This window comes from Clarias gariepinus, chromosome 2 (assembly GCF_024256425.1).
Source record: "Clarias gariepinus isolate MV-2021 ecotype Netherlands chromosome 2, CGAR_prim_01v2, whole genome shotgun sequence".
In the NCBI taxonomy this organism is placed as follows: Eukaryota; Metazoa; Chordata; class Actinopteri; order Siluriformes; family Clariidae; genus Clarias; species Clarias gariepinus.
In genome coordinates this window covers 33,968,850-33,992,180 of record NC_071101.1, presented here as the reverse complement: position 1 = coordinate 33,992,180, position 23,331 = coordinate 33,968,850, and the positions used below count along the sequence as shown (strand labels likewise).

The 23,331-nt window shown below is 40.8% G+C and overlaps 1 protein-coding gene across 1 annotated transcript; it reads left to right on the top strand.

Annotated features, from left to right (window-relative positions):
• Positions 1–2,521: 2,521 nt before the first annotated feature.
• On the top strand, positions 2,522–21,960 carry upf2 (UPF2 regulator of nonsense mediated mRNA decay). The gene is made up of 22 exons (XM_053483071.1): positions 2,522–2,621; positions 5,506–5,880; positions 5,994–6,773; positions 6,865–7,025; positions 9,688–9,879; positions 9,966–10,121; positions 10,207–10,310; positions 10,609–10,694; positions 11,157–11,265; positions 11,435–11,548; positions 11,650–11,766; positions 11,944–12,129; positions 12,227–12,430; positions 12,568–12,843; positions 13,025–13,208; positions 17,894–18,045; positions 18,286–18,387; positions 18,486–18,584; positions 20,074–20,241; positions 20,412–20,553; positions 20,644–20,764; positions 20,894–21,960. The coding sequence occupies exons 2-22, from the start codon at positions 5,507–5,509 to the stop codon at positions 20,901–20,903; spliced, it is 3,837 nt and encodes a 1,278-aa protein (XP_053339046.1). The 5' UTR covers positions 2,522–2,621; position 5,506; the 3' UTR covers positions 20,904–21,960.
• Positions 21,961–23,331: the final 1,371 nt, after the last annotated feature.

Below are 23,331 nucleotides of genomic sequence, written 5' to 3'. Positions count from 1 at the left end.
TATCATCTCTGCACTGGCTACCTGTTCAGTTTAGAATTAATTACAAAATAGTATTACTTACATACAAGGCTTTAAATGGTTTAGCTCCCACATACCTAACCAGTCTTCTGAAACGCTATAATCCGCCACGCTCCTTAAGATCACAAAACTCTGGACTTCTGGTAGTTCCCAGAATTTCAAAATCTACAAAAGGGGGTAGGGCTTTTTCATATTTAGCTCCAAAACTTTGGAATAGCCTTCCAGACAGTGTTCGGGGCTCAGCCACAGTTTCCCAGTTTAAAAGTAGACTCAAGACGCATCTCTTTAATCGAGCATACGCGTAACTCATCCCATAACTTCATACTTCAGTACATCTATTCTGAATGGCAACTACGCTAATTCTCTCCATCTGTTCTGTACTTTTCTACCCATCCCGAGGCATCTGGAGATTGTACCAGCTTCAGTAGATAAAGGCCAACCCTGTGAGGATCCTGAGGCATCCAGAGAAGCACCAGCTCCAGCTGAATTCTGCCTTATTATGATTGGAGCTACACATCCTGCTCCTGTGCTCCCAGTGATCCAGACCCCATCTGCCCTCTGCACCTACTGACTCATGTTAATTAAAAGAATTTCTGTTATATTGTACTCTCAGCTGCATAACACACATGGTGTTATATCATCTCTATCTGTTATCACCCAAATGAGGATGGGTTCCCTGTTGAGTCTGGTTCCTCTCAAGGTTTCTTCCTATTGCCATCTCAGGGAGTTTTTCCTTGCCACTGTCGCCGTCACCCTTGGCTTGCTCATCAGAGAAATTTCATTCATTCATCTCATTATTAGACACATTTTTTTCACACATACACAATTTATTATTATTATTATTAATATTTTATTATTTTATTATTATTATTATTTTCGTATTAATTTTTTTAATTATTATTATTTTTTTTATTTTTTATTTTTCTTTCATCTTTGTGAAGCTGCTTTGAGACAATGACCATTGTTAAAAGCGCTATATAAATAAAATTGAATTGAATAAAACATAAATGCTAGTTCATGACTAACTTACTGTATTTAAGGGTTTATCCTCGCAGTAAACTTTTAAGCAAGACATTTTGCTTATATTATACAAAAAAAAAGAGTAATGTAAAATTATAATTTGATGTTATTGAGCATTTTCAAACATATATTGCTTTAAAAAGTACACCTGTAATATTTAAGGGAAAGTAAAATCATATGATTATACTGTTGTATCTAGCTGTTGATCATGGCTTATAATGTAATCATGAGGTCATTACACTCTTAGAGTAAAGAACAGCTCATATTATAATTATGATGTTTGTGAGCTCTCTGCACATTCAGGCAGATTACAACTGCCCAGAGCCAAAGTATGGAATATCCTCTTCTTATATCTTGTAGCATCAAGAGAAAACATGATAAAAATGTTTGAGCAGCAGTAAACTGAAACTCATTGGTATGGCAACAATGCAAAGCAACAATGATCGGGCCCAAGCACCTGTGTCATCGCCACCCGGGCGCACCACATTCCTGTGTGCGTTTTGAGTGTGTTAAGCCCTCCAAAGATCCCTGGATTCTGGGGAAAAAAGCATCACGCTATGATGTCGCTCAGTATAATGTCATTCAAAAAGTTATTAGCCACTTCTCAGCATAAGTTTAACGCATCTCCATGGCTAAACCATTTGAGATATCAAAAATCCCTTCGCAATTTTGCACCCTTAATGTCTTGAGATCATATAAATCTCCTAGAGGGAGTAGTTTGTGTTTTGCAAACAACCCAAAATAACTTCCTGTTAAGTAGAGCCTTTGCTTATTTTTAAATCTCACTCACTCACTCACTCATCGTCTGTACTGCTTTATACTGTATCCTGTACTCTGTTCGTGGGGGGATGGAGCCCATCCCAGGAGACTTTCACAAGGCAGGGTACACCTTGGACAATGTACCAATCCATGACAGGGCACACAACCTTGCACACTCATTTACACACTACGGGCAATTTGGACCTAACCTGCATATCTTTGGAATGTGGGAGGAAACCGAAGTACCCGGAGAAAACCCACCATGCCTGGGGAGAACATGCAAACTCCATGCAAACAGACCCCAGTGGAAAACGAACCAGTCCCTGGACAGTGCTACCTGCCACTATTTTTAATGTTCTACTCTCATTTTTTTTTTCCTTTACTTGACATACTGGTACATAATTTTCATTGTATTTATATTTTATTTTATTTTATTTATTATTTTATGTACATTTTACTTAGTGTGTGTGTGTGTGTGTGAGTGAGTGAGTAAGAGAGAGACGTATTAGCATGCCCAGCTTTTTTCCTGTTTTTCTTTCACTGTCCTTCTAATATGGTTAAATTTTTTTATCCAAGGGGACTATTAAATAAATATTGAAACAATTAATAATACATATTAAAGAATGTTGGCCTGGTGTTTAGTACTTTAAATTTCAACCACGATAGCGCGCAGATTTGACTGAGGACATCTGATTTTTGATCAGGCGCTCAAAATGATCCACTTTGGGGTCCTAGCTAGCAACGGAAGCTAGCGGAAGCGAAACGAGTAAAGCATCCAATTAAAACTACCTAATCGCATGGTTTTATTTTTGCTTCTTTTGAAGGTAAGATGATTTGTACTGAACGACCGTAACCGAATTCATTGTCTCTGGATGATTTTGTTGCTTTGCCGTGCTTGTTGGTGTCAGTGGTAGCGGTGTTGCTGGTGTCTGATCAATGTTTACATACAAACCTCTCCGACAGGGCGGCCTGGAGTCAGCCCGAGCGGGTTTACGATCACTGACACTTACTTGTCAGAACTAGCTTTCTATCTAGATTTGCAATTAAATTACTGATGAAAACCCGTATCGTATTAATGTTTGTATCAGTAGTATATGAACGCTGAAGTTTTTAGCACTTCTTCCTAGATGTTAGCTAACACGCCTACTAGTTTAACCTACCTGCTAGTTTTTGGTAATGTTAACGTCTGGTTGGCGTATTTGGTTATTGTTGTTTATGTATTTCATAACTTTTAAGCCTATTTGACTGTATAGGTTGATTGTGTGGCTAATATTCGTTATAAAAATGCTAGGTGATATCAGTTATAATTATCATGACGCTGTTGCAACCGAAACGCTAGCTAAGCAGCTAAATTCGGGAGCTTTTATTTTAAAGGTGCAGTTGAGGTTTCTTTTCTTCCGTTTCTTTTGTTCACAATTAAGCGGGAGAATGTGTAGAATATTATTATTTATTAACTGGGTAAGCAATAAACTTGAAAAAAAAAGGGAATTATGCTGGGAGGACAACTCGTTCTGAAAATGCAAAAAAGTTGTTTCCGGTCCGGGATTCCTGTTTGTGTCTCCTGTCAATCATTTTATAGACTTTCTGCATCTGAGGGAGGTCACGACGTGTGTCCGCCCTGGTCCCGCCCACCTCCGGACGTCATTTACCAGATGCCAGTACAAAACACAGAAACAAAATGATTTGTCCAAACCTGCAGTGACATTTTATTCAAATACATACACTTTAATATGGAGTTGGTCCCCCTTTCGCAGATAAAACAGCTTCCACTCTTCTCGTTAGATTTTGAAGTGTTTCTATGGGAATTCGTGCCCATTTATTCTGTAGAGCATTTATGAGGTCAGGCACTGATGTTGGACGAGAAGTCCTGGCTCACAATCTCTGTCCCAGTTCATCCCAAAGTTGCTTAATGGGGTTGCGGTCAGGGCTTTATCGGGCCAGTCAAGTTCTCACACAACAAACTCCTCTATGTTTTTATAGTCTTTGCAACAGGAGGGAGGGACAGCATTGTCCAGGATGTCTTGGTATGCTGAAGTTAAAAATTGTCCTTCACTGAATCTAAGGGGCCTGATTAAAACACCTAAATTCAATAATTAACAGGTTTGGCCAAATACTTTAATCTACATAGTGTATGTTCACAAGTTTCCCATGGTTGCTTTGCAGTGGGGTGTGCTAACAGGCATGGATAATATAGCCTTCCATCATATACAGACGAAAAAAAAAAAAAAACAGAAGTATGCTATAGAGTGTATGGTGCATAATCTGATCTATTTTCTATGAAATTCACTGTAAATATACTGTAATTTTGTAACATACCAAGTTGCTTTAGCTCAGTGGAACTGTAGAAATGTATGTTAATTTCTGTTTTTTTATTTGTTTGTTTGTTTGTTTGTTTGTTTTTGCAAAAGGTCTATGTAATTTTGTTCTTAAGGTGAGGTTGTATTTTACAGTCTACAACCAATAAAGCCACAGCAAACACCCCCGGTGTTTAGACCAATAGGTTTCCAAAAAGATTTTTTTTTTTTAAGGTTTAGGACTTGGTGGCTTTACCACCTGGAATTTTGCCATGAAAATTGTATCAAGATGTTTGACCAGGTCTCCCGAGCGCAATGAAATGAAAATATCTCCTGGGTGGAAAACGCACTGTTTTCAAGCTATGAAGACCCATTTAGTACCCATGTCCAGCCACTTTGCCCTGACTTCTAGTTTGCTTGTTTATGGTTAATCGGAAAAAGAGGCACATCAAATGGCTTATCAAAGTGATTGTCAGCAAAATACTAAAGTTTTTCAAATTTATAAAAATGATCTATCCCTTTCAAAATGTTTCTGAATCCAGTGCAAAACTCAATCTGTAGACTGTAATGAGATTTGTAGAGTGGACACACACTGAAAAAAAGCTTTTATACACTTTGGAAAAAATCCCACCCTTTTAGTCTCTGAAATATACCCATAAAACTCCTACAAGTTTAAAGTGTAAAGCATCCTCTCAATCAATTAACGAATCAAAACCCTAGGCCCTATGGTTCCTCTGCTGTAAGTAAAAATAACACAGGAGGACTGTTGGCTTTGAAGTTAATGATTGTTACATTCTCTCTGAATGGGAGTTTTGTGTGCTGGGGGGAGGTGGTTGTAGCGACAACCCCTTGACGTCAATTACATGCACGCACACTCCCTCACAATGTCACAGACAACTTGTATATTTGGAACTTTATTAGCTTAAAATGACCAATTTTCTAAATTTTCCTCAGGCAAGCTATGTGCCATTGCATCTCTACTTCACAGTTTCTCCAGGAATTGCATCTAGTTAGAATTATTAGGTTTAATGCTAGCAGGCTAGTTTGTTGCTAACTACTCTGCTGTTGTTACTGTGCTATAGTTTTGCTGCAGCAGTACAAAACCAGTAGCCACTGAGGCCTGTAACTGTAAAAGTGCAGCTCAAATAGCTCTTTGTGAGCTTTACTAGCTCTGACAGAGCAAACAAAGAACACACTTTTATGGAGACGTCCATGTTTTCCTTTACACCTTGTAAATCAAATGGCTCGAATTAAAAAGGTAACACAGACAGAGGATAAGATCATGGGACAGGGCTTCGCCACAAATCACAGCAATCATACAAATTTAAGCTGAAAACTAGATGTTGTTAGGTTCATTTACTGTGTGGTAATGTTTTGGGGAAAAAATTAAAGTCTTTCTCCGATGTTTCATCAGAATGCCGGCTGAACGCAAGAAATCAGTAAATGCGGATGAGAAAGAGACAGGCCCCTTCAGTAACAAAGAGAGAGAGAAAGACCGAGATGGCGATAGAAGAGCGACGTTCTCCCGAGAGAAGGGCAGAGATGAGGGCAAAATGAGTGGAAAGAAGGAGGGTGGCAAATCCGCTGACGAGAAGAAGCGAAGGATCGAAGAGGAGAAGAGGCGGAAAGAAGAGAAGGAGAGGAAAAAGAGGGAGGAAGAAAAACTGAAGGCTGAAGAAGAGCAGAAAAGGAAAGAAGAAGAAGAACGAAAGCAGCAAGAGGAACAGGAAAAGAAACTGCTGGAGGAGGAAGCTAAACGACAGAAAGAAGAGGAGGCTGCTCAGCTAAAGTAAGATTTATTTTTGATGTTCTCTGGTTTGAGATTTGTAACGGTGAGTTTCTTTGCTCCAGTAACTCTTGTTGTTCTAGATTAAATATTCAGCGATTGTTCCTTCTCTTTAGGGAAAAGGAGGAAGCTCAGCAGCTGCACCAGGAGGCATGGGAGAGACACCAAACCAGGAAGGAACTGCGTGTAAAGAATCAGCACGCGCAAGAGAGCCGTCCTGAAGAAGCCTTTTTCAGCCGTCTGGATTCCAGCCTGAAGAAGAACACAGCTTTTGTTAAGAAGCTTCGCACTCTCACGGAGCAGCAGCGCAGTTCGCTCTCGCACGACTTCGACTCCCTCAACCTGAGCAAGTACATCGGGGAGGCGGTCAGCTCTCTGGTGGAGGCCAAGTTAAAGATCTCAGATGTGGGCTGTGCCGTCCACCTGTGCTCACTTTTCCACCAGCGCTACTCCGATTTTGCTCCACAGCTCCTAGCTGCGTGGAAGAGGCACTTCGAGGCACGTAAAGAAGAGAAAGCTCCGAACGTCAGCAAGCTGCGCACAGACCTGCGCTTCATAGCTGAACTTACCATTGTGGGGTTGTTCACGGATAAAGAAGGACTCTCTCTGATCTACGAGCAGCTAAAGAACATCATCGGGGCAGACCGTGAAACGCACACACACGTATCGGTAGTGATCAGCTTCTGCAAACACTGCGGAGACGACATCGCCGGGTTGGTGCCTCGCCGCGTGAAGAGCGCAGCAGAGAAGTTTAGCCTGGTTTTTCCTCCCAGCGAGATCATCAACACTGAGAAGCAGCAACCCTTCCAGAACTTGCTCCGAGAGTATTTCACCTCTCTTACCAAGCACCTCAAGAAAGATCACAGAGAGCTGCAGAACATTGAACGGCAAAATAGGTTAGACTCTGCTTAATTTAATTTCTCAGATAAAGCCAAGCTGTTGGGACTGTTCCTAAAACATTACTCTCTCTTTTTGTTGTTTTTTCAGGCGAATCCTTCACTCCAAAGGGGAGCTAAGTGAAGATAGACATAAGCAGTATGAGGAGTTTGCAACATGCTATCAGAAACTGCTGGCTAACACTCAGTCTCTGGCTGATCTCCTGGATGAGAACATGCCTGAGCTGCCTCAGGATAAAACTGTTCAAGAAGGTAAACACACACAAATCATCCATTATTTGATATCCAGGTTCACTTGCATCTACAATGGGTTGCAAAAGTATTTAACCCCTTCATCCATTTGAAATTTTGTCACATTACACCCTGGGAATGAAATAAATAAAAGTGAGATTGTATGTCATACATTTTTACAAAATATTATTTTATACTGTGGAAATTGATAAAAAATAAAAGTGTTAATTATGAAAGTATTTACCCCCTCTGCATTGAGACCCCTGAGTTGGTCCGTAACTCTTTGCTGAATGGAGCGGATCTTTGTGCAAGTCAAATGTCAGGGCAAGTTCTACAAAACTTTTTAAACCATTGTTGAAATTAATCATGAAAAAAAAAATAGAGATCTTCATCCGGGAGACCCATCTTTGGGACAGATCGTAAAACCCACACCCATCATCATTGCTGTGGTGATCAGCTTCTGTAAGGAGTGCCCTTACCGGCGTGTAGAGCGCAGCAGAGAAGTTCAGACTTGTCTTTTGGACTTGGACTTTGGACACATCTCAGATAAGAGGGACTGTTCTCAGGACTCTCACAGCCTGGATACAGAGCGTTTTGGACAAATGGTGAAAGGAAAGCTCTAATTCCAAACATCTACATTAAACTTTACTTGATGTTTCGTTAAAGAGTTAATTTGCAGAGATTGGACAAAAAAGTTGAAATCCCGGCGTGAAATCTCCTTAATCGTGTAACATATGCTGTGGTGTGGGCATGGTCCGGTTAAAGCCCAAACCTCAATCTAGAAAAGAGTCTCAAAGCAATGGTAATAGAGAGACTTCTCAAGAAGTATATAATTGCCTTCAAAGGTGGTTAGGAAAGGTGGTATTCCCCCATGGGGACAACCACTCGAGCAACCAGCAAGCCAGCTTTTTAGTTTATCCGCCTAGGGAAAGGTCAGACATCTTGTCAAAATGAAACCGTTCCCAATTAAATCTATTTGAGTTCCAGGTTGTACTGCTACACAGTCTGTTTACTGCAGGTTCCCGACCGCACAGCTGGTAATATTATTATTGCACCATTCTGTAATCTTAAATCTAATGTGCTTGTTTTTCCACCTGAGGAAATAAATTAGATTTCAGCAGCATGTCAGTGAAGTCAATGTCCTTTGTTTTAAAGTGTGTGTAATAAATAAAATAGAATTTTTTTACAGATGGCTTTGATTCAAAACTGGTTGCCTACAGAAATTGCTGCAGTGATGCAGTTGACACTCAACAGCTCCACCCTGTGGCTGTAGGCATTATTGTTATGTGTCTTTCTGTACTGTATGTGAACATTTTAAATAGAGGTAATTTCAATTGTTAAACATAAAATAACAAGCGCAAGGCTAATGAGAGCAGATGTTTGTGTTGATGATGTTTACCAGGACCTGTAAAGCACATCCTAATTTCTTTTTCAATAATTAGGCTGTAGCGCTAATATCTTTGAAATATTCAAAAAGGCCTAATGTACATGAGGCGAGATAAATAATGTTGACACATATATGTAGCCAAATATATATTATAGCCAAATACTGCATCAACAACTCATCACATGACTGTGGGAATGTCTTGGCGTGTGGTTGCCCTCTAGTGGTTACGAGGGGTAAGATTGAACTATAATAAATCAGTAGGCTTTATTTATTAACCTTTTAAATAAAGTAATGTTTAAACGTTTCCATTCATGAAAGCACAAAATGTTGGATTAGGGTAAAGACTGAAAAACTGCAGTTGGTTTAAATAGAATTAGTGGTTTATACTGCAGCCTTTATTTTGTTGTAATTGAATAATTAATTTGATTCATCTTAATATGGGGGATTTATCTGGCTCATTTTTATATTCTTCAATTAATGTAGTTTATCTAATTCAACTATATTTAATATATATAATATAATTGCACAAAAATGTTCTTGATGGCATGCTCAGTTCCTAACATAATGTATTAGCATGAGTTTGTTTGTGTTTCGGACTTCTATAAGTCGCTCTGGATAAGGGTGTCTACTATACATTGTAATTAAAAAATAAGCCATTTAAACATGGTAGTAAATTCAGATCTAAAAGCCCAGGCATCCATGCAGGTGATATGATCGAGTCGAGTTTTGCTTTAGTGACTTTTTATATTTGTGAAGTGTTTTTTTGTTTTTGTTTTGTTTTTTTATTCATTGTCAGGATTTTCATAAAAGTTTCTTGTGTATATAAGCATATATGCATTTTAGTAAAGTGTTTTATCTACCTTGATAAAGAAGCCATAGGTCTGGTACAGACAGCTTCTTAATAACTATCGGACTTCTTATCTAGCTATCGTAGCTACCCCATGTGCATATGAGGATTAGAGAAAAGAAAATGCTACTCTAGGATGCATCTCAAAGTCGTAAAACACTATACCGTTCAATTAATAATAAAAATTACCAATTTACAACACTCTAATCAAAACAAGAAAAAAATACATTTACGTGAAGTCAATATATATTAAACTTCACTTCAATTTATGATTCCTCTTAGCGCTGGCTGATTTAAAAACAAAACTGAAAGTGGATCTCTTTTCTAACGTTCTTGAGACCCATGGTGCTCTTAAGTTTTGAACGGCTCCAGACGAAATTCCAACTAGAGCTAGTGTATTATGTGGTTTTATGACCCTGCCTTTACATGAGTGTGTGTTTGTGTGGCAGAACATGGTCCGGGGATCGACATCTTCACCCCAGGGAAACCTGGAGACTACGAGCTGGATGGAGGGATCTGGGAGGATGAGGATGCACGGAACTTTTACGAAAATCTGGTGGACCTGAAGGCCTTTGTTCCTGCCATTCTGTTCAAGGACAATGAAAAGACCAACCAGAGCAAAGACAAGGAAGAAAGCAAAGGTACAGATTTCTAAGCCAGGTCACGTTCAGACCTGAGTGTTTTAGTTGTCGGGATGTAAATCACGTCTGAGTTATTACGTTTGCAGAAGCTAAAGAAGGCCAGGAGGGGAAAGACGTGAGCTGCACAGAGGAGCTAGAGCTGGAGCTTGAAGCCTTGGATATCACAGATGACCCTCTAGAGCTAGAAGCTGCTGATGAGGCTGAGAATGAAGAACTGGCCAAGAAACTTCTCGATGAACAAGGTGAGGAGATGCAAAGCACAAAACTTTCACGACATGGTACTGTATTGGTTCATTAAGGATTACATTTAATTTTGTGTTTTTAAAGAACAAGAGGACGAGGAAGCGAGCACCGGCTCTCATCTTAAACTCATCGTCGACGCTTTCATCCAGCAGCTTCCCAACTGTGTAAACAGAGACCTGATCGACAAGGTAAACACAAACCTTACACACCTGAGCACTTGGTTCTGCCCTCAGAAATTAGATCAGGCATGACGTCCCTGGTTTTATGACATCAGACATGCTTTATGGAGTGAATGTGCCTGTGGGTGTAACTAGCACTATTTTAAGGAGTCACAACCTGTCCGACCAGAAAGTAATGATCGAGCTTGGAGTATAGAATCCAGTTTGTCCTGAAATAGTAATTAAAATTTCCAAGAAGACACCTAGTGTGCCAGGATCTAAAAGTTCACCGTGCTGTGTGTGTGTGTGTGTGTCTGCTTTCTTTCAGGCTGCCATGGACTTCTGTATGAATATGAACACAAAGTCCAATCGCAGGAAGCTTGTCCGCGCGCTTTTCACCGTTCCCAGGCAAAGGTACCCCTTCTGCACCTGTCAATAAACACCAGATGGCACTGTTGTTCCTTTCATCCTAATGAGTTGTAGAAGTATAAACCGTAAAAAGGTTTAACTCCAATAGTTTTATTTTTATATTGACCGATATTAACAAAAACATTAAAAGTGAACATAAAGACTGTAAATTTTCAGTTTTAAGACATCATGCTTCTGGAACAATGCTAACACCCATCTCCACTGAACCATGTGGGAGTGTTTTAAAATGAAAACATTGGTGTTCGTTCTATTACATGGACTTTTATTAATCTTTTTTAAAATTTAACAAGGGGGAAAAAAACATACATAAAGTAATAAGTAAAACCACATGACTCTAGTGTCTGTATCACCTTCCGTCACGTTAACAATGTATGTTTGATCTTGTTAAACTATTCTTCCATAGAACATAATAATTCAAAAATTCCATTTTTTTATTTTTGCTCTCAGGCTGGATCTCTTGCCCTTCTATTCCCGGCTGGTGGCAACTCTGCATCCGTGCATGTCCGACGTAGCGGAGGATCTCTGCTCCATGCTCAAAGGAGACTTCCGGTTCCACGTGTGTATTGTGCATCCTAGTCTCACATGCACACTTGTACCACTGCCCATGTTACACACACACACACATACACACACACACACACACACACACACACACACACACACACACACACACTGCACCTATAGCCATCCTCTTATTAATCCTCAAGTTTTTTTTTCTGTTCTAGGTAAGAAAGAAGGACCAAATAAACATCGAGACCAAGAATAAGACAGTGAGGTTTATTGGCGAGTTGGCCAAGTTCAAAATGTTTTCCAAAACCGACACGTTGCATTGCCTGAAGGTGAGAGAATGGAAACCTGTGCATTTTAAACTTAAACAAATTGCCTGTTTTGTTTTTTTCCGTCCTCCACCGTAGCAGTGTAACATGCTTGTGATCTGCAGATGCTGCTGTCTGATTTCTCTCATCACCACATCGAAATGGCCTGTACTTTACTGGAGACGTGCGGGCGCTTTCTCTTCAGGTCCCCCGAGTCTCACCTGCGTACCAGCGTCCTACTGGTCAGTACACACAGACGGTTTATTCGGCATGATCAATCCGCCACAAGCTTCATTACTGCGAAATCAGTCTGTCAGTCAAACTAGACACCATCTAGTAAACACCACTGTTTTTATTTTTTACTACTAAAATCGTGTCCAGTCCTTTAATTTAATCCTCCTGTCCACTTTGATCTTTAGGAGCAAATGATGCGGAAAAAGCAGGCTCAGCACCTGGACGCTCGCTATGTGACGATGGTTGAGAACGCTTACTACTACTGCAACCCGCCACCCATGGAGAAAACCGTGCGCAAGAAGAGGCCTCCGCTGCAGGAGTATATCCGCAAACTGCTCTACAAAGACCTGTCGAAGGTTACCACTGAGAAGGTGTGTATCCTGCTGTCGCCAGAATGTATAACATTTAAAAAAATATATTATTAGTTCATTTCTGTTGTATATCATGTGTGTGCGTACGTGTATCCAGGTTTTAAGGCAGATGCGGAAATTGCCCTGGCACGATGCAGATTTAAAGAGCTACCTGATCTGCTGCATGGTGAACATTTGGAACGTGAAGTACAACAGTATTCACTGTGTGGCAAACTTGCTGGCCGGTCTTGTCGCATATCAGGAAGATGTCGGGATACACGTTGTAGATGGAGTCCTGGAGGATATACGTCTCGGCATGGAGGTCTGTGTTTTGTCTGCACATTCCTATTAGCTCTTGTGCCAGTCTTTGTTAGCATTGCACAGGTGTCTGTACAACTTCACTTTCCATCATAGCATGTCACATTATCCAGTAATGGATTATTTTCTTGCTTTTCTCAGGTCAACCAGCCCAAATTTAACCAGCGACGCATCAGCAGCGCAAAGTTCCTGGGCGAGCTGTACAACTACCGCATGGTGGAGTCGGCTGTGATCTTCCGAACGCTGTTCTCCTTCATCTCATTCGGTGTGAATCAGGACGGCTTACCCAGTCCTCTGGATCCCCCGGAGCACCTGTTTCGGATTCGCTTGGTGTGCACGCTGCTTGACACCTGTGGCCAGTACTTTGATCGCGGCTCCAGTAAAAAGAAGCTAGACTGCTTCCTCATCTACTTCCAGGTTGTTGTTTTTTTCTTTCTTAATGTTCAGGTCATAAATTTGTGGGCTATTCTTGTCTAATGAGTTTTTGATTCTTAAGCTGCTGGTTCAACTAAAAGATAAAAGGATTATAATTTGTCGTCAGTGTTTTCCTGGGGTGTAAGTGTGTGGGTTTTTTTTTTGTTCGTTTGTTTGTTTATAGAGGTATATCTGGTGGAAAAAGAGTTTGGAAGTGTGGACTAAAGACCACCAGTTTCCCATCGATATTGACTACATGATCAGTGACATGTTGGATTTGCTACGACCCAAAATGCACCTGTGCTGCTCTCTGGAGGAAGCCTGCCATCAGGTGGCTGAACTGGAGAGAGAGGTCCTCATCAAACTGGGTAATTCTTTTTCTGTCTTGTTTAAATGCTTAGTCGTGGTACAAGATCATACAGTCAGTCAGGTTACATAAACCCCTTCCTCTGGACTTCACCGATCCCTGTGTTCATCTTTGTGAGTGACAAAGCAACAGTTAATTTTAAAGTTTGTTCATTTATGCACTCAATACTTGGTCAGGGCTCCTTTGGCATGAACTACTGAATCAATGCAGCATGGCACAGGATCATCCTGTGGGAAACCAGGTTGCCTTGATAGCAGCATTCATTTATGTTGTTGGATCTGGTGTTTTTTTATCTCTCTCTTTATAATACCCCATAGACAATCAGATCAGGCGAGTTGGCTGGCCAGTTAAGCACATTAATATCGTAATTAGCCAACCAATTAATGCTAGATTTGGCATTGTGAGCAGGTCCCAGTCCTGTCGGAAAATTTAATCAGCATCTCCATAAGGCTTGCCAGCAGACAGAAGCATGAAGTGCTCCTAAGTCTCCTGATATACAGCTACTTCGACTTGATAAAACACAGTAAACAAACACCAGCAGGCAACATGGCACCCCAAATCAACAACGACTGTGGACACTTCACACTGGACTTTAAGCAACTTGGAGTCCGGGGCCTCCGAGTGGCGCAGTGGTAAAGTGCTCGCCCTATCATCCGGAGATCGCGAGTTCCCAGGTGATGCTGTAACCTCTCACAGTTGGAGGCCTAGAGAGAGCTGATTGGCCGAGCTCTCTCACAGGGGGAGGGATGAGAGGTACTCCGGGCTCCCACATTAATGATGGCTCTACAAGCCAATCAGGGGCGTCTGTGAGCTCACGCAAGCAGAAAGAGCAGATAGCGCTGTCCTCCTAGTGTGTTACGCTGCCCCCGATGGTGCGTGCGAAAAGATGCGGTCGGTGACGTCACGTGGGCCGGAGGAAACACGTGATAGTCTGCAGCCCACCCGACTGATTGGTAGTAAAAGCTTAATGTGGGAGCCCCCTAGTGACGGGGAGGAATTGAATACTACTAAAAATCTGGGAGAAAATCGGGGAGAAATCCAAAAAATATATAAATATATATATATATATTTTTTAAAAAGCAACTTGGAGTCTGTACCTCTCTACTTCTCCTCCAGAATCTGGGACCATGATTTCTCAATCAAATGCAAAATTTACTATTATCGGTGAAGATTACATTGGACCACGGAGCAACAGTCCAGTTCTTTTTCTGTTAAGCCCAGGTTAGACACTTCTGATTAAGGTTCCTTAATTCTAGGAATGCACGCAGTAGTTGTAGCCCATTTTCTGAAGACATCCATGCGTGGTGACTCTTGATGCACTGACTCCAGCGCTCCCAAGTTCTTGAATCAACTTTGCTTGAGAATCTGCAGTCATTTCTGTTGCTTGTGGACATTTTCCTATTACACTTGTCCCTTCCAGGCAACTTTCCATGAGTATGCATTCTCAATCAGCCAGCTCTAGAGGTGACCTTATGTGCTTTACCCTCCTGTCGATGATCAATCGTCTTCTGGGCAACTGAGAAGTCAGCCGTCTTACTTCTGTGTGTACTGAAATACACCAAAAGGACTCAGTATTTATACTGTATGCATAATAATGTATGATAACTTGAATATTTAAACTTGAATAACTTGAGATATTATAAGTTTTTGAGATACTGGATTTTTTTTTATTGGCATGGCATGTAAGCTATTATCATCAAAATTAAATGGAAAAAAAGACCTGAAATATTATATGGGCGTGCCAGTTTTAAATGAAGAAAAAAAATATTTTTTTTCACAATATTCAGGGTTTTCAAGAAGTGCTGAAATGAAAGTTTCATTTATTGTATATCGAGAGGCGTTGCTAAGAAAAATAAAGCTTGGAGGAATGTAATAGAGATCAGTGAGAAATTTTTCATAATCATTTTTTCAATACATTTAAAGACAAATATATGATAATGGTAAATCCTGTGCTTTAGGCTATACGTCTTAGACAACAAATTTCGTTTATACTTGTTCGTACTCAGCACATTGCTACCGGTTCTGCCAAGAAGCCCAGACTCGACTTTAGAAGCCCAGACTCGAGTGGTAGTGTTAAATGAAGCTGGCAGTTGAGGAACTGTAAAATGTCTGTTTCCCCAACTAGAGACTACTAGTGTGTTGTGTTGGCTTGGTTAAGCACCTTGACCTCTTGCTGCTCTTTCTGTCCTGCTTAGAGCCAGTTTGTGCAGTTCTTTGGAGAAAATAATTGTGTGAAATGTTCAGTTTCGTGGCAATTTGTTGTACTAAGCAAACCTGTCTTTCTCAAAACTAGTACGGACGCACATGTTTCAAAAAAGAGGGGTTTTTTTTCTGTTTTTTTTTTGAGATTATAATCAAATCCACAAATACCGATGCTCCAACAGGATTACATTTTTATTGTTTCTTTAAACAGGACAACAGAGTTTAGCTAGACCAACATATTTGCATTTTTTACATTTATTTTCTTTTTAATAGGATACACCTGAATTAGGGATCGCAGTGCGTTTCTGGAACACAGGAGCGATGGTTGCCTGATGATAACCTTCTGTACATCTGTCTAGATATTACATTAAATCCAGCTCCATCAGTTTGCCAGCTACAATAGTTAAATAAATGTATATGTGCTTTAAACGAGGTGAATTTCTTAGTAACCCGGAACTGGTATTTGCCTGGTATTGTATACACATCGACAAAACAATGAGCAAATAAACGTCACTATAAAAACAGCATCATAAATACTTTCTTTTTCGGCAAGTTCATTCGAGTGCCTCTGATTTATTATTCAAATATTTAATCTTGTAAATCTTGTACGTTGGAATCACTACTTTGTGTGTGTGTGAGAGAGAGAGAGAGAGAGGGAGCTAGTTGTCCCAGTTGTGTGTTTCTGTCATCCCTGCCAAGCAGCATTCTTTTTTTCTTTTTTTTTGGTTTGGTGAATGAGTGTGTGTGTGTGTGTGTGTGTGTGTGTGTGAGGAAGTCCTTTGACTAACTCACTCGAAGTTGATCAAACTACTTTCCTTTATTCTCCATTCACGCCTTCATACCGAGAGAGTGAGGATATAGCATATGTAATGGTGATATCCACGCAGGAATTCTTTTGTGTCGTGTGTTTCGGAGGTGTTGACCTGGAATCCAGTCATACCTGTGTGTGGTGTGTCTGTGTGTGTGTGATCTTTTTTTTTTTTTTTTTTTTTTTTTTTTTGTGGAAGCGGAAATAATACTTGCATTTAAAAAATATATATGCTTATGCCTCCCTTGTGTTACACAAAGGGCCTGGTGTATTTTCAGCAACAGAATAAAATAATTGACGCAATTCTTATACTGGAGGAATGCAGCAACACTGGTATAATTTAACAGTCAAAAGATAACATGAAATATCTCATTAAGACACGTATATGAAACTAGATACGTCTTAAAAAAGAAACTATTTCTGACCCTGAAAATAGGGGTGTTTCTTCCCAAAGAAACACTCCCTCGAATTCATACTCGTAAACACGGGACGTTCTTTTAGAGAAGGTTTTCACTTAGGATAGCTCTTTATTCTATTTGCAACAACTTTCCAATTTATCAATTTTCCTATCCTATCATTCTATATATTCTTAGTCTATCCTGACTAATCTCCCAGTCCTAGAACAACATCCAAACAGCATGATGCTGCCACCACCGTGTTTGATTGTAGGGATGGTTTTAATGAGGTGATGTGTAGTGCCGATTTCCTGATTTCAAAGAGTTCAATATTTGTGTCTTCAGACCAGTGGACTTTGTTTCTCCTGGTCTGAGAGTCCATCCCAGCCAGCTTTCATGTGTCTTTTAGTCAGAAATGGCTTTGACCCAAACCAGAACTGTAACACACACTGGGCATAACATTTTATTTCCACTATTTATTTCCAATTAGCTTTTTAGTTATATATTTTTTAATATTATACACAATTTACTCTTAAGTCATTTTATTATACATTTAGATTGAGGTTTTCTGTGTGTGTGTGTGTGTGTGTGTGTGTATGTACAAACAAAAAAAAACGTGAAGGGAGAAAAACCCTCCCTTCTTTTAAACAAGCCAGTTGGATTTTCTCCCTAATGTGACCTCATATAAGAGTACATCCCAGCTTGTGTCTCGCCTTACACTTGCTGGTGTAAGGTGGGTCAACAGTAGGTCATTACATAGACACTGAAACAGCTTACTAGCATTCAGCCGTGGTCTCTGATGTAAAACATTTGCTCATGCGTTACAGATTGTATCAGGTCGTTAAATGCTATCTGTCACCTCATTCAAACTTATCCTCACCTTTTATATCAAAGCCAGGATGCTGCTCTATTTTCAGGTCTGATTGAGTTCAGTGTATCCTGGGTCTCATTCCACTCAGTGTTTGAAATGTGGTAAAGTGTGTGCTTTCCTAGTCTGCACGTGAGATTACAGAAAGAAGTATGCTAGAGTGCACTCAAAATGTTCCCCCTGGTTTACTGGAATTCTTAGTAAATTATTAGTGCTTTAGTTATCATCACATCGAACAAAATAAGAAATAAGAGGGAAGGAGATAAGCTTGTGGAAGTGAAGCAGGATGTCTGTAAGTGTAAGACAAAGAATCCACTGCAGCAGTATAAGTGGCCGTGTTCTTAGAGACGACTGCTTTCCATTGTTCTCACAAATGTGTCTGTGTGTGTGTGTGTGTGTGTGTGTGTGTGTAGGTTTTGCTTTAGACAAGGACGGAAGCTGTTCCACCACCGTAGGAGAAGGTGAGGCTCTTGATGAGGAGGATGAGGATGACGAAGACGAACGTGGAGCAGAGACGGAAGAGCAGTCCGGAAATGAGAGTGAAATGAATGAACCCGAGGAGGAGGTAAGTGCCATGACGCACAACGCCACTGGACAAAAGTAGGAGATGTAGTTAGTTCTGGAGTACAGCCACAGCTGGAATACCATTTGTGCAGCTGGAACAGAGGAGGATTTGTGGTGTTTTGTTCCATGCAGTGAAAACTCATTTTTAACACAAAACCACTTTTCACCACAGACATGAAACAGCAAACAGGTTCTGATTTTGTTTTGGTTTTGCTCATGATCTTGGCATGTGCACTCACAGGAAGGCTCTGAAAACGAGGAAGAAGAGCATGACGAGGAGGAAGAGAACACTGACTACCTGACCGATTCCAATAAAGAGAATGAGACTGACGAGGAAAACAATGTAAGCACTGTCGTGCCACAGTAGGCCGGGGTTTAGTTGGACTTGTTAAACAGGATTTGGTTTAACTGTAAAGTATGCATCTGAATTTGTGCCTGTAGGAGGTGATGATTCGTGGTGGAGGTCTAAAGCATGTCGCCTGCGCTGAGGATGACGACTTTATTCAGGCTCTAGACAAGATGATGCTAGAAAACTTGCAGGTGTGTAAACAAATTCACACGTGCACACATTATTATACGTGTTTTCTTTATTCATCATAATGTACAGTAATTAAGCAATATCGCATGAAAGGGAGTGCTGTTGTGATGAACACCAACAGGGCGTGATGTGGTAGAAGGTATCACGGCTATACTGATAATCGGCACAACAGCATGACTGAGTATGATATTGCTTCTATCCAACAGTGCCACAAACACCATTTGTCATCAAAAGATTATGTTGCTCTTCCAACACACATCTTCCTTCTGACTGGCGGAGCTGATGACCAACAGTTACAGACTGACAGCTAGTGTAATTAACAGGGGTGAAAATAGATGTCATTTCTTTCTTTTTCTACTATGTAGATAAAAAGTGAGTAAAATAAACAGTGGTGGACAGGCCTGTCAGTTTCTTTTTATATTTGCACTTATTTGGCTTGAGAATATCAGCTCATTTAACTTCTGTGTTCCAGGGTTAAATTCCAAATAGCTCTAAATAGAAAGCTAAGTTGTACCGACCGTCGTTCACACATGAAGTAACTCCCTTGATTAGGGTTTACAGAGGGAAGTATTTAAAATGACATAACGTGATCATGTTGTTTTTTTAATGGTTCTGTTACTAGTCTTGAATGTTGGTTTTGATAAGCAGCTGATCTCCCTCTCCTCAGTAAGGTGGACCATACAGACCTACTTTTACTCATGCTGTGACTAACATTTAGTGTAATTAACGATTATAAGAACACCTTGGACTCGGAGCGATTCATGTACATGTACAGGGACAATCATATAATTTTGATTCATACACATTTACATTTCATACAAACTTAATTCTTTTGATTGTGTAAAGCTGCTTTGTGATGATGTAAATCGTTAAAAGCGCTATACAAATAAAATTGATTTGAATTGAATGTAGTTAGATGTCCCAGTGCTGTTACCGTCCCTAATCACATTTCGTGAAATAACTTTCATCCCTTCAGATTACTCAGTTAGAACTGACCGTTGTATAATTATCCTTAAAATAGTGCACTTTTTGAGAGTTATCAAAAATCGCCCTAAACGAAAAATAACAAACATTTTGTGGTTCTGCTTTAACACGATTTAAGCCCTTTTTAACTGACATAATAGTGATGACCATAAAAAGCACCTGCAATATTATAGCAACCAGCAACAAACATGAATATCCTTAAAAGGTTTCGCATAGCAGCTGGCTAGCAACAATTTAGCAATCATGTGGAATATGATAGCAACTGACCAACTGGGTTACCATAGCAACCACCTAGCAACACCTTGCAAACCAGCTGTATAAGCAGGTACCTGGAATACCACAACACCCATATTGCCCCACCCTGGCAATCAACCATGTTGGCATAGCAATCTTCTTGAATTCATCTGGGTAAAAAATAGAATAGAACAGCCGCTGGAATGTTGTTTTAAAATAAATGACAACAATGCATTGTTTAACTTATATTGGTGTGTGTTTGTGTGTGAGCAGCAACGCAGTGGCGAGGCAGTAAAAGTTCATCAGCTTGACGTTGCTATCCCGCTGCAGCTGAAAAGTCAGCTGAAAAAAGGCTCCGCCCCCACGTGCACAGGAGACGCAGACACTGACATCGACACCATGCAGTTTGTCATGCTGACCAGAAAAGGCAACAAACAGCAGGTCTGTAAAACTGTGTGTATTTTCTGAGGAATGCATAGTTTGGGCTGAAGCACTAGGGTGTGTTCAGGAAGTAGCTTTGGGAAAGTCAATTATAGCGTGCTTACACACACACACACACACACACACACACTTAACTCAGTTTTTCTCATTTATTCATACTTGACTTCTAGTTTAAGATCCTGAATGTGCCACTATCATCACATCTGGCCGCCAATCACTTCAACCAGCAGCAGGCAGAGCAGGAGGAGCGCATGCGTATGAAGAAACTCACTCTAGACATCAACGAGCGGCAGGAGCAGGAAGACTACCAGGGTAAGAGAAGGAAAGTTCATTTTAAGGTCTTAACAAGTCTTTTTGCTGTTCTTGTTGACTTTTTTTTTTTTTTTATACTTTTGCACACAGAGATGATGCAGTCGCTGGCTCAGAGACCTGCCCCTGCTAACACAAACCGAGAGCGCAGACCACGCTACCAGCACCCGAAAGGAGCACCGAACGCAGACCTGATATTCAAGACTGGGGGAAGGTATGATGAAATATACAGGATTTCTGGTTCCTTATAATTTCTGTCCATTTCAAATGAAGTGGTTGTTTTGAGTGATGTACTAAATGACGAGGGATATCACACATGATGACCTGCCACTCTGATTCCTAGGAGACGCTGAGCGAACGAGTGATCGCATGAAGAAGAGAGAGAAACAAAGGGAGAGCGTGGTGCACTGCTCCCTCACTGATGGGAAACCGTACCCGCTACAGACTCAAACTACACCAACCTGAGAGGAGAGCAAGACGATGAAGACGAGCCCCATCAGCTCTACGGCTGCGGTGTTCAATGACCAGTACGGTTCACACACAGAAGAACAAGATATGGACACACAGGCACTCACATACTCACACAGTCATGCGCGCACGCACACACACACGTGTACACACTCACACACACACACACACACACACACACACACAGAAATATCTCCAATTACAAACAGAGGCCATGTGAATGACTGACAAGCTCCAGAGCACAGACTGCAAATGTGTGAAGGGTTGCAGCGAGTCAGTATTTGCCAGGAGTGTGTTTAGTTGTTTTAGCAGCTACTTCATGCTGCAGTGAGAATAACGTGGTGACCAACTCACACAGGGTTAGGAACAAACCCTTCACAGAGTGAGTGAAAACTCAAAAGAAAGCAATGTTTTGATGAAATGGGCAGCTCAAGACCCAGGAGAGTGAGAGTACTGTAGAACACGCTGCTTCCCTCAGCAGGAGCAGAGGAATTCGATAAGAAAGGGGAAACATATTGTTTATTTTTCGTGGGCAAGCTTTCTGAGTTGTTAACCATTGGCACTCCTTGATCTGTATTTTTCTTTCTTTCCTTGTTTTTCCCCCTTTGTGCTTTACATCAGATTTTGAATAAATAATCTATTTTCCCTGTCACATTTGGCTGACTCTAGTGGCAAGTGATTTTCTCTCTGTTCAGCAGCTTATATTAAAATAGAAATGTGTTCTTAGAGATGGCATAGGCCTCAGCATATGCTTTGTCACCAAATATGAACTATGTGCATTAAAGTCAAATTAATTGCTGTGATCACAACTTTTTGTGTCTTATTCTGTCTGTAAGCATGGAACACACAGGTGAAGCAGGATAAATTACATGTAATTGAATGCAAGTAATGTACAGTAAATGAGTGCATGTAAATAAACAACATATTTGGTTGCTAGTGTCATTGGATTTGCAATAAAATATTGGTAAAAGCAGGCACATCCTAATGCTCGCTCACTCATCCTCTATACTGATTTATCCTGTATTTGAGTCGCGGCGACCTGATGCCTATCCCAGGAGGTTTAGGGCACGAGGCAGCATACACCCTGGACAGGGTGCCAATCTATCGCAGGGCACACACATTATGGGCAATTTGGGAACGCCAATTAGTTTAACCTGCATATCTTTGGACTGTGGGAGGAAACCAGAGTACCTGGAGGAAACCCACCAAGGCCAGGGAGAACATGCAAACTCCATGCACACAGAGACGAAAATCGAGTCTAGCCGCGAATTGAACCCGGACCCTGAAGGTGCAAGGCGACAGTGCTAACCACAACACCACAGTGCTGCCTCCATCCTAATGCTAAAAATTTTAAAGGTCTAAGATAAAGAAAAACTGACATCATCAAGCTTTTGAACTTAATTGCTGTTATTAAAATAATAAACACAACAACCTTTTTGTTCGTGAAATAAGTACACCAGCATGTACATACACAACAACTCATAAATAAGAGCACAGGACATGCTGAAAACGTTTGTTCTCAGAAACGAAATGTTCTCAAAAACAGGTTTGTCATTTTACTTATTTTCATCAGGACACACATTCACACATTGTCAGCAATTTGGGAACGCCAATTAGCTTAATCTGCATGTTTTTGGGCGGTGGGAGGAAACCGGAGTACCCAGAGGAAACCCACCAAGCACAGGGAGAACATGCAAACTCCATGCACACAGCCCCAAGGTGGGAATCAAGCCTGGACCCTGGAGGTGCAAGGCGACGGGGTTAAGCCACTATGCCACCTCATTATAACTAAAGCACCAAAAATGCTCTTGGGTATATTGGGGTGTCAAGAAGGTCCTCCTTCTCTTAACTCAGCTTGATTCAAATACCCAGCTCTCTCCAGACCATTATACCATGGTGGGTAGTGATCATGCACACCTCCTTCCCTACACTGGAATCCGGCAAAGCCATTATTTTCTCCTACAGCTCAGCCAGGTTCATTATCAGAGGAGGACTTAACTGACAAAGCAGCCACCTTGACTTGTCAGTCAGGCTGGATTGAAAATAATTTACCCTGGACAGAAGGGTAGGCCCTGCTGATGAAATATCTTGCAGTGGAGAAGAGCCACCACCTTATTTGTATTAGAGGCATGTTGCAGAGACCGTGGCTTAGCATTCCCTCACAATACAGCATGGAACTGACTACAGGCTTCTCCATGTATGGAAACTCTTCAGGTACCAGACAGGCAGGAATTGTTTCCCTGTTCTTTTTACTTTAGGCAGCTTTTCCCTATTATAGTAATATCAAGTCACCTCATCCTGAACTTCAGGCCA